General features: G+C 35.6%; 1 protein-coding gene across 9 annotated transcripts in view; it reads right to left on the bottom strand.

Moving 5' to 3' along the window:
• CPEB3 (cytoplasmic polyadenylation element binding protein 3) overlaps positions 1-18,317 on the bottom strand; it is a 93,179-nt gene that overhangs the window by 34,772 nt on the left and 40,090 nt on the right. For 5 of the 9 annotated variants that reach the window (XM_062619430.1, XM_062619431.1, XM_062619427.1 and 2 more), the window contains exons 4-5: positions 14,123-14,179; positions 3,155-3,178 (exon numbers count right to left, since the gene is read on the bottom strand). In XM_062619430.1, the coding sequence (XP_062475414.1) occupies positions 3,155-3,178; positions 14,123-14,179 (81 nt within the window). The remainder of the gene's footprint in view (positions 1-3,154; positions 3,179-14,122; positions 14,180-18,317) is intronic. The other 4 variants (XM_062619433.1, XM_062619429.1, XM_062619432.1 and 1 more) reach the window with 1 other exon arrangement.

Genomic DNA, 18,317 nt, shown 5'->3' on the forward strand with positions numbered 1-18,317 from the left:
TCTCGGATACAAAATTCCACTGAAACAAAAAAAACCTACTGTGCCTTTAAGCACCGACATTAAAAAAGGTAAATGCCACAATCAGAGAAGGATCCACATTTTAGTCTAGTATAATTAGTTGTAAAAAATGGTGGGATTAGAGCATAAACCAGGAAAGACTATTTGATGAATATCCCATTAATGGACAAACAGGTCATGCACATTTATAAACATGAGCATTTCAGCTTAAAAGAGAACACATGCGTGAGAGAAATAATAATTAGGAAGGCTAAAACTGCATAAAAATATTGAATCAGAAAACACACTGAAAAATAAGAAATGAGAAAACATCCATAAAAGACTGACATTACTAAGAAGCTAAATAATCTTTTAATTCCCACACACACCCCAACCTACTTTCTTGTAAAAAATAAAACAAACATGAGCCATTAATGGAAGCTGACACATGAAATTAACAGATGCTAGAACAATGTGTTCAACTAAAACACAGGTGCACAGAGGAGGCTGAAGGAAATAATAAAAATGCACAGCAGCTTAAAAACCAAAATTTCTCCTCTTATGCCAAATGACTGACAGCCTGCAAGCACTGTACTCAAGTAAATGCAAAAGATGACCTAAAAATGTATAATTACATGTATGAAGTATATATTTAAAATAATGGAAAACATACAGACAAGGGAATAGAGAATAACTGTTCACTGTCTCTTCCAGTAAGTGGAAAATAAAGTGCAGTGGATACAATCAACACGTGGCAAGACTGAAAGCAAGTCAAGCTGTGGAACCCGCTGTCATAGACTTCTTAGGATGCTGGAAAGTTTACGTAAGTTCAAAAAGTGAATGAGCAAGAACATTAGAAAAACCCATTCTGAAGCGATTAATACCGAGACATCACCTCAAGAAACCCTCAGAGGCAAATCTCTGGGAGAGTAATATGGGAAAACCACTAGATGCCTTATGTTTTAGTTGTGTGCCCTTGTCAGTGCAGCAGAATAGATTTTGCGTTGATTTCCCATAGCTGTGCTGATATCTATACCTGAGAAACTGGTTGTAAAAGTTAAAAACCAGGTACCTAAAGCAACATGACTCAACAGCTCTAACCACGATACCTACAAGGAAATGCTCACCTCTACTCAAAGAAAACTGGGGATCAAGCAAAGAACTGATAGATCATGGCAAGCCCCAAGAAATTTCTGACGAAACCTTCCCACTGAAGATGCTTAGTCACAGTGACATAATTAAATGCTAAATACAATATCCACATATAATAAACATGACTCCCTGCACAGATTTGCCTGAGTACTTTGCATATTGCAACAATGGAAATGGAAAAAACAACAGTAGAGAGAGATATATGAGAATATTTGATATACAATGAATCATGTTTTTAATAGACTGTTGTAGAATTTCATGTTTCTTAATGTTAAGAAAGCTCAAAACAGCACTCTAAAATTCAAGGTAATGAAAAAGCATGAGTATCACAGACTTTCATATTGTACAAATAACGCAAGTCACAAAACCCCTAACATTAATGACAAGACACACACACACACGCACACATAAATCTATTTATTGCTACAGAAAAGCCTGATTTTCACACAGGAAACTTATTATGGAGTGAAACATGCTTTTTGGTAGAGAAAAAAAAAAAAATCTGAAAGCCCAGCACATTCAGAACTTGTTTGCCCTGTTTTGTCATCACTGTAATTTCTATAAAACAGCCTACACTGTATTCATCACAGTTACTGCCACACCACTGTATTTCACTTCTACAAGTAAACATGTGCTGCAAGCAGGTAATAAATGTCCCACTGATTCCCACCTCCTTCCCTACTTTGGTGCCATTTGATTAACCTGGAAAAGCTTGCCAAACCTTAAAATCAAATTAAACTGCTTACATGCACAGGGAGTATACAATATTATATACTCCACTTACTTGCCAATTTGTTTCAGTACCATAAGAGCACTGAAAAAGTAGGAGTATTAGGATGCTTTCAACATCGAATCTGTTATCATCAACGTCAGCATCTGTTAACAATAGCCTGTTCTATTGAGGCAGGGAAAAACAGGAAGGTAAGTTTGTGGGGAAAAACTATTTCCTTTTTGTTTAGCTGTCAAACACTAAAATCAGCTTTGACCAAAACCACCTCAAATTCTGTATTATTATCTGTGCTAGTGTAGCTTTTATAGCCTACTACCATCCATACAGATGTATGAACTAAAAGATACTCGTATGCTATTGGTTTGCTTGTACAGCTAGGTTTGTCTCTAGGTTTCTTCACAAACCTGGTGCAAATTGTACATTTTAAAAAGGCAGCAATGTCACACGCACAGCTATCACAGAACACACATGAAAAAAGACAATAAAATGAAGTTTAATGCCAAAGTACCCCAGACAGATGGCACTGCCCAACTCTGATTGTTAGAAGCTGCAATCTTCACTGCTATTTTCTCAATTAAAAACCTGCTTGTGTAACCAGTGGCACATAAATGTAAGCTACATTTGTAGCTTTCTTGGTAGTCAGCAAGCTTGCTATTGTCCATGTTCATTAATCTCTCAGAATAAACTTTTATGCAGCGCTGAACGTTTGTAAATATTTTCAGTCTGCTTTTATTTTTTAAGGCTTGTCTATGATAAAGTTAAAATGTGCTCAAATGTTGTGTCTTTTATTACCGTCATCATTAGTGTTCACTCTTGAGGACAGTTACTAGTATTGGTATTCACAATGTTGTATCTAAGGCTGATTCTACCTCCAATATAATACTCAAGTGTGATATTCAGTGAAAGATGTTCCATCTAAGAAGTATTTTTGAAATGTTCAATGCACTAGTTAAACATTGCACTTACACCAAAAATACAAAGCTGAAAATAATCTGTCCTTTTTGACCACTATGCATTTCAAGTCATAAATGTGTGTCATGAAAGAGTTTTTACATTCAGTCATCCTCCAGTTCACTAGTAACACACTTGAAGTTATCAGCTCAAGATCACCATTGCTTTAAGCTGCTATTAAAAGGGAGATGTTTTGCAAATGAAAAACATAAGACTGATTTATACAACTGATCAAATAATGTTAAAATCGGTAACATCATAAGAGAACTAAATATTTATTTCTCCCACTATTCAGCAAACAAAACATTTAGTAAATACTTTTACCTCTTCTCCGCCCATAGCTCCTGGCTGCATGTAAACACAGAAGAAAATTGTCGGTACAGCTGTCATTAGATTTAGCTCCAAAAGCAAAGAAAATGTAGCTTCTACCTCTTCTCTTTTCCCCTCCCACCATAAAGAAGGAAAAGACATTCAAGAAGTGCAAGATGAAATTCAAACAACCCAAGACAAGAGAAAAAGTCTGAAGATGACACAGCCAGGGGGAAGAAAAAAACAAAAAGGGAACATACCTGCTGGGCAAGTTTTCTACATAGCAAAGGTATTTAAAAAATCAGGCATATCAGGCTTACAGTACTATAAAATAGTAATTTAGGATTATGGTTTTAAGAAGCAATAAACATAATAAACAGTAATCCTAATTAGAAAAATTCATTTTGCATTTTATTAATTAGTTGTGGAGAGCATATCTTTTGATTATGTTTCAATTTAATTAATTAACAATCTGTAAATATCAAAATCCTACCAAAGCAATATGAACTCAATAGTCACAGTGTTCAGACAAGTAAAAACAGATTGACAAAACATCTTTGTCACTACCAGAGTTAATACAGCATTTCAATGAAACATGCATTAATGGCAAAGTCCACAGTGCTGTCATAAGTGCAGAAGCTATTTTGTAGTTCCATGGGAAATGAAAAAAAAAAAAAAAGCATTCTTTTATCTGAAATTTCAGAATACTAAAAAATAATCTGTAAAACTGTTGTCTTCTACACAAGGACCTTGATCTGTTACAAAAGGTATCTGTGGCCTTCCAAGGTAATCAAATGTGGAAGGTTAAGGATCAGGTAGAGTTTTTCAACAGAAAGTGGTCTGAGGCAATAAGTAACAACAGAGCTTTGGTTTCTTTCTTTCTCTTTTCATTGCAGTACTATTTGTGTGCTCCTCTTTCCCAACCCCATCTCTTACTTACAAAACTAACACCATGCCTTCTGGTCTTGCACAGGTTTTAGGTGTGATTCCTTCAGCTCTCCCTATAATCCCCCTTAGTCCCCTTCATCTCATTCCTGCTCCCTCCTTCTATATCCTAAGTGTTCTTTACCATGAAACTTTCCATTTTTCTACATCCATCTTCAAAACCATGTCTTGTGGTGTCCCACCATACCCCTCAGCTTTCCCTACCCACTTTTCTTTGCAAGCAACTACATGATGGAGCAATTGCAGATAGTTGAGAACTACTCATTTGCTGACTGGAACCCTGGCTGTCACTGCTGAGTGGCCTCGGGGCGACCCAGAGCAAGGCTGACTCTCCTTCAGCACAAGCATTAGTAACCTCTCGTCCACCCAAGCAGCTTCATCTTCAAGCCCTGAAGAAACACTGTCTCAGATGCCATACACCTGCATCTTTTTATCCCGCCACTGAAAGAGCAAATACATGAGTATTTCATTAGGGGGATTAAAAACTTTCAATGGCTATTGCGTTAAACATGATGCAGTAGAAGCTGTTTGTGTGAACAACTGTTCAGCCACACTGAAGTAGTTCGCAAGTCCTGAAACAGACTCTGACTCTTGCACAGCAAGCAGTAGGGAGAATTAGTACTAGAGTTGGCATTGCATCAAGAATAAAACAATCCTTCTCCTTTACAGTCACTGCTAAAGCCATATTACTTATTATGATGGCAAAGAATCACTGTCAGGCATCATACAGCAAGTCCTTGTCTTGATGACTGCCCATACACCAAAACACAAGCACGTATCAAGGTACAGCTATCAGCATGTTTTGAGAGTAATTTATTTGAAGGAGATCTCTCAAACAGAATGCTACCAATATAAAAATCAAATATAGATGCATTACTTCAGTATGAATGTGTTTCTGTTTAAGAAAAGGAAACTATATGCTGAATGTAAACATTCAGGTCTGAACGAGATAACAGTACATGATGGCAGAAATCTACCATGGCCGCCTGTAAATTTTAGAATAAACTGTTGCCATTGATGTATTATAACACCTCTATGTTATACTGCACTGCATAATATCACTTTTATCTTAGGCACTCACACACATAACCTTTATGTCCATAAAAAAAGTTTTACTGAAGGTATATTTACAAGTGCCTGTAAATTCTAGAGGGAAAATATTGCAATCCACTGAAGTAGGAAAACAGCCTAGTTGCAGCTTTTCCTGATTTAAAAAGACATCACATTTAAACACCAAAAGAAGGTGAAGTTTCACTACTGTTGATTAGAATTTTTACACATATATACCTATACACAGACACACACATATTTTGAACTCTATTTTACCTGGTGTTTACATTAAAATGTTATTTTTTCCAAAAGCTGACAGTTATTCAGCACAGTAACTGAAGAAGGTCAACACACACTTATGATGCTGCTTACACAGGATGCAATATAACGGTGTGTCATTTGAGGCAAGTTAATAAAAAAATACCCACTGTGCTCGTAAGCCAAAGTTGAGAGCACAAGAGATTTAAGAGAAGGAATGGTTCCTCAGGTAAATTTCATAACTCCTCCATTTTATTTTAGAAAAATAAATAATTTAGCCATTATTCTTGAATTAAGACATTTGGGAGCCAATAGGAAAATTATTGCACATTACAAACAATGAAATTACCAGTGTTATTATATCTGAAGTTACTTTCTCTCTTGCGCAATTCCAACAGAAGACAAAAGAAAACAGACTGAGAGGTCCCAAAATTATACTACCTCAAATGACGCTACTCCCATATTCTGGCATTGGTGCTGAATATGAATGTGATTTTCACAGCAAACCGTCTCCTGAAATGTTTAGAAACCTAACGTAAAAGTGATTCCTTCCTATACCTCACAGGGCATGACGGTATTAGTGAAAACAAAGCTGCTGTAAGAAGCGATATGCACATTTTCCCATGTAAGCTGTGAAATTGCTGCTAGCAGGCACAGATCAGTTGTGCAACTCCCAGGAGGATCACCACCCTGTTAGTGTTTCTCCACCCCTATGCAACTTTCTTCAACTGACAGGTAGAAAGTTACATAACCAATGTCCCAAATTGCATGTACTCAAATACAAAGGAACAATACATTCTTTTCTACCCTCTGATAACTCTCCCGGAACTATTAACTCATTTCATCCCAGAGACTGAGTTGACTTTTACGAACAAGCAAAAAAGCCTCCCCAAACCCCAAATCTTGCAACGCAATTAAGTAAATTTAGTGCTAATGTTACTGGAATTCCCAAAAGCCTGCATCTATGATTACCCATTTTTGCAGTAAATCAAAACGCACTCAACTGCAATGCTCACATTTTAACTGTGCCTCAAAGTTATATGAAACTGATGAAATTTTTCCTTTTTTTAAAATTGCCTTTTTTAATGCTTTATTATAATATGGGATTGGATTTGAACATTGTATATGAGTCAAATAGCATTTCAAGGAAAAATATTTATTTCCGTGTCATAGCTAAAAGTGAATCTGATCAGGGAATTTCAAATACAGAAATAAGGGACACCCCTTATTTGTATTATCACATTTTATGGAAGGCTTAATAGAAAGCATTTTGAGATTTTAAAAAACATTCTTTCTTCACTGATAGTACTTATCTTGTTCATGCAATAATGAGTCCACAATATAAAGTACACACTTTTCAAGGAAATCTTAAAGACACATCTTAAATTGACTTAAAATAGCATTAGATTTGCAATTTTGGAGCTAGAATGGCTAAACAAAAGTTTGTTTGACAAGACTGAGAACCACCTTGATTTATGAGGTACCAGAATCTTATTTCTAACTTGGAAACGTCATTTGTAATCCCGAAGCAATCAACAGTTCAGAACAATACTCACTTTAGTACACTGAGTTGTCCAATTATTTTCTAAGATCAAAAAGGAAAATATGTCAAGCTTTTTCTTTTGAATAGTGGGTCTCTGAAATTTTTAAGAGATCTGGAAGTTTACAAGTGAACTGCAATGCCAGTGAAAATGAATTAATGAACTGAAAGGTGATAAAATCAAATATAACTATGCAATGTATCTTTGCTGTAACAGTATTTCTGTAGCACACACTTTGAACTCACCAAAGAACTCTTTTGCTAAAGTAATGAATAGGAAATTACCAGAATAAACTAGGAACTCTTTTTATATCATTAAAGTACATTGACTGACACCAGGTATTCATGTGCATACAGCAAGAAACACAAACACAATAACTGCACGCAACACGATCGGAATTTTTATCGACTGACTTGAAGATTTCCTTTGGGTCTTAACAAAATTTTGAGATGAGACATAGGAATATTGTATCTTTGTAAAGTACTTGATTGCTTTTAAACTCTGGGCCACATATTCAAAGTTCCTTTAGGAAACATTCTTTACTTTGTTCATTTCAGTCAACTCATCTGCTATAATGTACATAAAGTTTATTTACATCTTTATGATTTTATAAGTACCTACCATTCACCAAGTGGTCTCACAGTACCTATGTGGAAGAATTAGAATTGCAATTCCAGCAAAACAAATCAAAAGGTTTATCTTTGATCACACGGTCAGTCCATGCTACTCTGTCTAAATGGTCAAGGTTATCTGACAAACTGTCAAAACTTGGTGGAGGTGAGAAAAATCACTGAATAACAACTAGGTAAAGAAAATTCTCTTCAAAAAGTGGCTTTTTGCAGTTGGAGGTATATGAAAGGAAGTAGCTAAAGCAGAAGCAGTTTGAGTAACTGAATTTGTAGCAGTCAATGTAAAAATTATGGGCACATTACAATAAATCCAACATTTTTACTAATTAAATAAACTAAGAATCAAGCTTGACAATAACTGCTTGCATACAAACATGAGGCCAATGTTTGAACCCGCATGAATTTACTGCATATAAAATACTATTTATTGAATAATAATTTCTGGATTTATCTACATAAGAGGCAAACTGATAAATGAACATGATATGCTAAAACTCATTAAGTCATGTGCACACAAGTATGGGGAAAATTAAGAACTATCTTTGGGAGAATAAAGAATTAAACTTGGTTCAATATGTTAACTTTTGGGTTCCTTGCCATGGTATGTATGTACTGAGATTTATGTGCATAGAAATCCATTTGCTTCTGAAGAAAGTTTTCTATATATCAGTTGTTTGCAGAATATTAACCCCCCTTTTTCAGGGTGTAAAAATAATTTGCAATTATTTGCAATTATTTTTACTTCAGCATATTTCAGCATTTGAGATTTGAGGGGCTATTTTTCATGATGAGCAGTGCAACAGAATAGCTTAAGAAAACGCTCGCTCTTCCCCATTTTCTGCAGCTAGAAAAACTGTACACAACGAACAAGACTTCTGTTCTCCAGTCTTTTTAAAGATATCTTCGAAAGAAAACATATAATCCAATAATTTGGATTGGGATGAATTATTGTTCATCTAAGAGTGGCTGAAAAGGTGGTTCTCAATTTCCACTGATTGATGGGCCCTGTGATAACTTGGTGATATTAGCCTCAACAGTCCTTTCTGGTTCACCTTTTTTTTCAGTGTTAGCAATGCATTACAACAATCTCCCTGATAACATATGCTGACATACACATACAAGTGAATCATCATCAGAAAAATCTACATGCAAGCTGTATGCAGTTAAGGCCTGGACTTAACCTCACTGGACCTCAAAACTCTTGATCAAACATGTGAATTGCATTCAATACTCAAAACTATTGTTTAAACACCTCAGGCCTTCCTTCCTTAGGCATACTGAGCACGCAAGCATCTGTGCAGGAGGGAAGGCTTATCTATTTTCATTTTTATGTTTTAGTCTAAAAAACAATTAAAGATAACAGATTTCTAACAGCCAGGTCGATAGGAACTACCTTCATATTGCTTCCCATCTACCAAACCTAATTCTGGATTGCTGCCTCATCTCTTCCAGCACCATATATAATGCTTGTGGAACAGCCTGGCAAATCTTGTTCTTAAAATTCTGCAGAAACAGATGGCACTCAGCCACAATAGAGCATCACATAGACGAAAGGAAAGCACATTCACTGGTGAGGTTATGAAGCAGAAAAAGTGGTGGCAAAAAAAAAAACCATAAAACCAACAAACAAGAAGGTAATACAAAGATTAAAAGGAAGACAATTTAAGAAATCTTGCTCTGTTAGAAAAAGACTTCACCAGTGACTGATAAGAGATACTGTTACTTAAGGTAACATTCAGATGTTACCTCAGAAAGTGCAGGCACTTGGATAAAAAAACTGAAGGGAAGAAAAAGCATGTTTTATTGCCCCTCTGCCTCCCCCCCCTCCCCTTTATTTTAATTAAACAGGTATAGAAGGGACTCCGTGATATCAGCTAGCCTGCTTCACAGTCCCCAAGGCAGCACCAATCCTAACTGCTTGTACAGCTGGCTCTGAAAAACTTAACAAGGTTATGTGTGAAGCGACAGTTCACACATGCCGAGACTCTCATGAACACAGCTGCCTTTGCTATGTCATGCTTTACATAATTTTTTCCCTCCAGTTAAATACTCTGATCTCTTCACAATTAAATGAGGAGTAGTTTTGCAAGCTTTATTAGCTCTCTCAGTGCCTTTTATTCCTTTCTGATACTCCTTATATATTAATAAGCTAGTAATACATTAGCCCAATTCCTAAATTGTTTTGTTAAAGAGCTCATCAAGTTTCTATAGGCAGGTACCAAATTATATGAAGATACTGATGCCTCTCTAAATTTAGCCACTCCTTTTCCCATTATATTACCACTTTTATTGGCTTTTATTAGCTATTAAACTGCCAGCCCAAGATTTTGCAAGACAAAAATAATGTAATAAACCTTCTACTTGGAGCAGTTCATTTCAAGGTATAACAATAGCACTGGCAAAAATTTAACTATAAAATGCTATGTCAGCAGCTTCATTATATCTAAACACTGTATGTGTTTGAAAGCAATATATCAGAATACAGGAAGAGCCAAGTACAATCACTCATAAGAAGACAAGGCAATTTTAAGACAAACAGAAGCATGAAAATTAAAAATTAAATTGTTTTGCTGCAACTGCCTTTTCCATCATGGCATAATGACTTCCCCGCATAATTATTAACTCTATTACTAAAACAAAACCAAAATGTCTACACAAACATCTAACAAGGCGCCCCAAACCCTTGTCTTAATGTATTTTTCAAATTATTTTACCCAGAACAAACAGAACTGAATCAAAAGGAACATGACCAGCAGGTTGAAGGAGGTCATCCTACCCCTCTGCTCTCGCAAGACCTCACTTGGAGTATTGTGTGCAGTTCTGATGTCCTCAACATCAAAAGGACATGGAACTGTTGGAACAAGTCCAGAGGAGGGCCATGAGGATGATCAGGGGCTGGAGCACCTCCTGTATGAAGACAGGCTGAGGAAGTTGGGGCTGTTCAGCCTGGAGAAGAGAAGGCTGCGTGGAGACCTCATAGCAGCCTTCCAGTATCTGAAGGGGGGCTATAAGGATGCTGGGGAAGGACTCTTCATTAGGAACTTAGTGATAGGACAAGGGGTAATGGGTTAAAACTTAAACAGGGGAAGTTTAGATTGGACATAAGGAGGAAATTCTTTACTGTAAGGGTGGTGAGGCACTGGAATGGGTTGCCCAGGGAAGTTGTGAACACTCCATCCCTGGTAGTGTTCAAGGCCAGGTTTGACAGAGCCTTGGGTGACACAGTTTAGTGTGAGGTGTCCCTGCCCATGGCAGGGGGGCTGGAACTACATGATCTTAAGGTCCTTTCCAACCCTAACTATTCTATGATACTAATGAAAAGACAGATGGTGAGCAAATAGTACCAGACCTCACAGATGCCACCATTTTCATATGAGAAAAGAATGAGCATTGGAAGTAGATGGAACATTTGAAGCCAAACAGCAGTGCAAAGTCACGATACAGAGAAGCTTTAGGAAAAACAGAACTCCAGCATTTCACAAAGGTTTTTTTTTTTTCTCATTTGTTGGTTTAACTACCTTTAGACTAAAATATTTTTTTCACAAGTTTGTTTTACAATCCCAGCACTACGGTTCAGCACTTTCTTAGATCACACACCCTGGTTTATTCCCTATTTTTTCGCCTGCTATAATTCTCTCCCACTGAAGTTTATAATTGAATTTCTGGAGTTCACAAGAAGCATTAACAATAACCCACAACCTAGCACATATGTCACTGTCTTCATTCTGATCATTTCATCCTCTTCATACAGCTAATTAAAAAGGAACACATATTAACTTCAAGACAGCATCCGGTGTTCCTCAAACAGAAGCAACAGCTGTAAGAATATATGACTGCAAATACAAGTCAATATTAGTAAGACAAAACGATGGACACCTTTGCATTAATTTTGGCAAGCAAATTATTTTATTTTCAGGTTTTGCTTAGTATTGTGAATATAACTTCTAATTTGTACTGCAAACCTCTACTAAAATCATCATCAATAGCTGGCTTCTCTTTAAGTTCAGACCTGAATTTGCATAAACAAAATCAATAGTTCAATTTATGCCACATTTCCCTAGAAATTACAGTCTCGGTTGTATTTAGTAAGGTGCTGTAGATGAAAAATTACAAAAATTCTTCTACTGTTTAGCTCAGTATGAACAGCATTATTAAAAAGTTAAAACTGATGTTGACAGAACATGCTATTTCAATTAGAGAAATTTCTATTAGAGGTAATACAGATAAAAGCTATAGCTTTTGTCCTTTGCACAGTGTTTCAAATCTAAGTATTTGCATCTTCCACCTGCTTAAATGCTCTTTAGGATTATGCTCAGATCTCTCTGAGTATTTTAATATTGCATTCCTCAGTAGAATGCCTAATTCTGACAGAGAACTTCAAATGCCTCTATAACAGAAACATGCTTATACACATGTGCAACAGTTTGCATATGCACACAAGCATAATGCCATTAATGGCAAGAAGAGATTCATGATAATATGCATTTTAAAGTAATCTCAATGGATCACACAGGAATTATGTAGTTCTAAATTCCTCACTTTTAGGTATACAAAAGAGGATTTAAATCACAGAAAGTAATTTTTAAGCTTATGTACTTGAATACTTGCTTTAACTCTCAAATCTTCAAAGATTTAAGAGCAAAATCCAACAGGTTTCACAGTATAATAATTCTAGCTTCTGGGCTCTTAGTAACGGCCAAAAATGGTGTGGCTTCATCTAGTAAGCATGGGGGGAATAAGAGATGCAAGAAAGGGAAAATACATGGGAACTTATCTAAGGCTTTTGGTTTATGCTGAATTTCATTCAAAAGAAAAATAAGTACTATATTCTGCTTATGCCCCTCATAAAGCTATGCTAGTACTTTAGTCATGACCAGGACTATAAGTACAAAGAATCATTATTTTTTCTTAACAACTGGATTACATAACTGTGCAAAAATTTCAAAGGAATTAGGAAGAAATATCTTCTGGGATTTTATTTCCATTAAAAAGGCAACTTTTTTTTTTTCCTTAGGTTTATCTAGCAACAACAGCAATCAAAATAGAATTCCTCTATTTAGGACAAAAGTGAGTTGCCCCAAAATGAAGCAACTCTGATTTGATATAGTGCAATATACATACGTAGCATTGCTTTTTGGATCACTTTTTCATTTTTGTCTTTCAAATATCTTGGTAAGACTTTGTAAGAAGTATTCCTGTATCTTCCACAGTAACTGTCAATTTTTAAAAATAACTCAAAATTCAATCATAATCTCCCACCTTCACAATCATATTACTATTACAATCAGCTTATTGAGCTCCAAAGCTTAGCGCAATAAATACATTCAGAGAACAGAATTCATGTCAAACAGCAAGAGACTGTACTGTGTAGATCTTATTTACACACACGCACGCTCACATGAACACATAGTCTTTAACTGAAAGGAACACTTCTCTCAGTTGATTACGTATTTCCCATAATCTCATGTACCCATAAGAAAATGGGGTATATACGCTTTACTGTCACAACATACTCTGCAAAATATCTCCTCATTAAGTGTATAACTAAGAAAAAGAGCACAAGCAAAGTCTCATGGGTTCCAAAAGGGGGCATCTAAAGCCAAATGTTAAAACCCTTGCATCCTGCCTATTACAAGGTTTCAGTTCTTCATATTTATAAATTATCTTTTAATTCTGTTTGGTACTACACAAAGGAATGTAGTTTTCAACTACAGGCAGTATAATTTATATAGACGGTGCAAAGGCAAAAAAAAAATGAGGTTAGACAATTAATCCTATCACCTCTAATACAACACTGCAAGCAAAACCAGACATTTCCAAATAGTTTGCATTTTTTAGGATTAGATGGACAAAAACTATGCTTTGATTTGCAGAGTTCACTTCTACATTATGCTGGTGATGCCTAACACCCACCCCTGCCCTCTACATGCTACAAGGCTGTCTCTAGACCTTTCAGAACCATTCTGGCAGGTTTTCTGAATCTGCATATTCATGGCTAGATTTTTCATTTATTTTCCAACACAAACAAAACCAATAATCTTTCAGTGAAATTCAGCCCCACACTTATTTTCTCGTTACTTAGGTGTCTACACATTCTGCCCAGTGATGTCTACATAAAGTTTTAGGGAAACCAACAAAGTAAACTCCATCAGTCAGTGTAATTGTATGCAAAACTTTCAACAACTCATCCCATCAAGAAGAAATACCTCTGGAGAGATATAAAAAAAAAAAAAAAAATCAAAGTTACAGATTTAACATACATGCATGCCCACAAAAGAGAGAACAGACTGCTTTGCAATGTTATCTATAGCAGGCATTATGAAGCTTCCAGTGGAACGCAAAACTATAATAAAGTTGATATAAAGAATTACAAATGTGACAAATAAAATCAGAGATTTTGATTTATGAAAATAATTTTGAGAGTGTACATAAACTTCTATGCAAATATTACTACATATTTATGTTGGCTGCATGGCTACATAATAAGTCTAAAATAATATTCAACATTACAATATTAGTCATCAGTTATTAATATTAGTCATTAGATATTAACTACTTACTATTAAGAGCCATGATATTGTCTGTTCCTGGATGATGGAAGTTTATTCCCATACGCCCTGCAATGTAAATAAAAGGTATTTTCAATGTTTTTCTGTCAAAACAGAAATCCAGTAATACAAAAAAATTGCTAAAGGGGATGAACAGTCAGGATAGCTCAATCTTCCATCTACTGAAGACAACTTTCCAAAAATACACATTTACAATATTTAACATTGCAGTACCTTTATTATTATGTACTTAAGATATTGAAATTCACAAAATGAACTATGAAAATTATTATTTAATACAACCCTTTGCTTTGTATTAGGAAAGTATTACGCTTACCCTTTCAAAACAAGGCCTCAAAGTTCAGCCTTGCTGCAGTTATGCCATTTATAGTATGCTTCAAATAACAAAATACAGTATTTCAAAACATCCACTTAATTGGTAAAAATAAATCACTGTTTTCCATACTACCTGTGATACCAGGAGCTCCCAAGTTAATGGATCGCTTGAGACAGAGTGCTTACACTGGTTTTGTATTATTTCCCTAAGAATGTGCTATGGCTTACTGTTTGAGGTAAGACACTGGGCTGGAGGGACCATTGTCACAGAGTACATTCGCATGTACTTTGAAAAATACTGATTCTTGACCCATAATATGGGACTATCATATACAGAAGGTCCACCATGACATCCAAATAAATTCTGCCTGTGCCAGTTTCCAGGAAGCTGGAGAGATGCAAAATAGCACTTATTTTCTCAAGTGAGATCTAACAATGGAAAAGATGGCTTAACAAGATCTCTGATGACTTCGGGAACTGGAAGTAGGAACAAATTCACACATGGTTACTTTGATTCAAAGAAGACAGTCCCCAGAAATCTACTTTTACCATCAAGCCAAGAAATGAGACAACTATATTAACTGTTCAGATTGGTTTTAGATAGTATTTAGCTGAGCTGAACTATTAAAAACTTTACCTAAAGAAACTTCATAACAGGACTTTAAGTAAACCACCCTCACCCCCCCCCCAAACCAATCTGAAATCTTTAACTGGTGTTAGTCCTTGTTTCAAAAAAGATACACAAGGATCATTATAGCCACATAAAAATGATTTCAATTAAGTAAAGTAAGTAACTTAAGTTACTTACAAATGTTGTAATCCATTTCATATGCTGTCTGTATCTCTAGATTTGCGGCTAAGTTTCGGAGCTAAGGAAGAAGGCAGTTTACATTGGCACTCAAATATGGGAGGTCAAGACCCCCAAACTATACTGAAGAACCAATATGTAAGTTAAGTTCCTGTACTTCTGCAAAACCCTGTTTTAGCAAAAAAGCTTCTGGAAAGCAGAACTAAAGCCAATCTTCTCAAATTAGTTCCTATCAATAAGTTAAAGCCTTCTATTTCTAGTCACAGAGACTGCTGTGCTGCAGTTAATATTCTTTGTGAACAGATTCAACATGAAGTTTCAGTACAATTGTGGAACTAAGTCACAAGCAGTTTAAGAAAAACATATGCATTTTCTTCACATTATAGTTTTCTCATTCTTTTAGAAAAAAGTGCCACCACAATAAGACTATGAAGCAAACAGCACCTTCAGAAAGAAGTGGGGGCAGAACAAGGTAAATAAAACCTGAATTTTTACTTCCCAATTCCTTGAGCAAAGCTTTTTAAAGACATCTTCATTAACTAGTTCAGATTTCCTAATGATAGGCAAAATTCTCCTATACACGTTTTCACATTAATCTGGCAGAAACATTAAAGCTGCTATCATTTCAGTTTATATAAGCTTATGCTAAAATATTTCCAAAATCTTGCCAGATGGACATTAACTCCCTTTTCCTTAATAGCATATTAAAAAACATAAGGTTACAGGTATTACTTGTACAGAGAAAAGGTGCATATATAATAATCTATACTTGTAACTAATACTTGTAAAAGGAAAAAAAGGAACTGCTATTAAAAAAAATAGAGCAAAATTTGAATGCCTAATGCTTGGATGGGCTCTTCTGTTTTCCTTTGCTGAAGCTGAAATTCTGCTGTTTGACCAGCTTCAGAAATAGAATCATATCTGTGACATCTGGGTTTGTTTTTTCATCTCCCTCCAGGCTGTCACTGGACCAGGTGCTGCTTATGTGACATTTTGTCACCTGCCCTTGGCCTGCTATTTTTAAACAGTTCTTGTCAGCTCTCTTTTAAGAGGAGCAGAAAATACAGAGCAGCACAAGCAGAAGGACATGTTGCCACACTGACCTAAGCAACGGTGTGGGATAATTCTGTGCATCTTCAGAGGTTCCCCAATGCAATTACATAGAAACAAATTAACGGAATGCTTTCAAAACACACCTGCATTAAAAGCATTCAAAACAGACTGGTAATGCACCAATCATGACATTTAGTTACCAATAATTATATAGCCTTTCATATTAGCTACATTTTAATATCTTGCTGTTTGAAGCAAATTCTTCCATTGAAAAAGAGGCCATATGCAGATTACAGAAGTGCATAATTATCTAAGGAACAAGAAGAGAGCACAAAAAGGAAATTATGCAATGTGAAACTGTGAAATATAATTAAGAATATGAACTTTCAAGGACATACTTGGGCTAAAACCAGTAATTATTATCAGAAAACAATTTTAAGAAAAGCGCATGTATGTTACCTGGACCTTTACAAAGTCTCTATAAGCACATATTTCTAATTACAGTTTTAAAATGGAATCTCTGCATAAAATTTCTGCTTTTTAAGAACTTTAAGACACAATAAGCAGAAACACAGAGAGAGCACGGAAGTCACGGACTCCAGCACTTCACTGAAGTCATAAATAGGAACTCTTCCAGTAACAACATCCCAGTACTTGTATTCAGTGTACATCTGCCATTTTCAGTTTGTTATCTTGGTTTCATAATTAAAAATATAGTCAGTAGTTAGTTATGTGCTTTGACAAGACACACTGGTATTACTGCAGTTGGGCTGCAATAACAATCACTACCTTACTTTATGTCTTCTCAATTCCCAATTAAAAAAAAATAATTAACCTAGTTCTATAATTCTTGATCTTTAAACGCTTCAGAATATAAATAAGAGCTTAACGATTCTTGTATAGACCAAGCTGCTCTTTTGCATATCTCATGTCATTAAATTCCTTAAATTCTCTCTCGTAGCAGCATTTGGAGAGACTTTTCTCACTGGGCTGCCTAAGTGCTCTGCTGCATGTCCAACATCATGCTTGCCATGGCTGAGAGCCCAGTTCTACTTCTTAGAGCACATGTCAAACATGTGCATCTTCTTCTCTGTATTATACTGGAAATACAATGATGTTAAATGGAATTTAACTTCACCTCATTCATTGCAGAAGAAAGTAATGATTTTGAAACAATTCTGAAAGCTTTCCAATAACTTCAGGATGTACACCCTTTCCACATAAGAATCTCTTTATTACATCTTTTACAAATAGATAACCTGATTTCTTCTAATTGCTTAGATAATTTCAAGTTCCATGAACACTTCTGAGAAAGAATGTTACTCCAGAAACAACAAACCTGGATATCAGCACACTTCTACCACTATTCAGTTTCTTAACAATATCTAGAGCTGGGCTTGTCTATAGTGGTCCCCCTAGTCTCTACTTTAAAATCCACTATTTTTAGCAGATCTTGACCCTTATGTGCACAATCTGTTTACACCTAAATATAAAACCTATCTTTGATTTCATCTTTCTATATGTATGCTGGTATTACCATTATTTTCCCATGTCTGAAACAAACACCAGTGATTAATCAGTTATATCTATAAGTAGTGCTTTTGCTTTCAGAGATTTCTCAATTAATTTTCTCTTTTTATTAATTTTCTCAAATGCTCTACAGTTTGTTGAAATCAAACTTGTGAAACCCTAATCAGCTCCTGGACATGAACACTCAGTGAAGGATTTTTAAGATTACAATTACCTATTCTCATCATTTTCATGTCACAATCAACATTCCAAGAAACAATGTTCCTTGGTTATATATTGAGTAAAACTTCTTGCACTGTTATACCTCATGCCTTTCTCCAAGACAAACCACTCACGAATTCAGCAACTGGTATTTGGCATGAGATTTGCTAGAAAATGTCCTGAACATAGTTGGAATGAGAACTTCCTCTCACATATTCCTTAAGATCATTGTTGGTATCAATTACAAGTTATGACTACAGACTCCAGTGGCAAGGTCAA

The sequence above is a fragment of the Pezoporus occidentalis genome, unplaced genomic scaffold (assembly GCF_034315485.1).
Source record: "Pezoporus occidentalis ecotype Australia unplaced genomic scaffold, CSIRO_AGI_Poc_V1 ctg210, whole genome shotgun sequence".
Taxonomy (NCBI): Eukaryota; Metazoa; Chordata; class Aves; order Psittaciformes; family Psittacidae; genus Pezoporus; species Pezoporus occidentalis.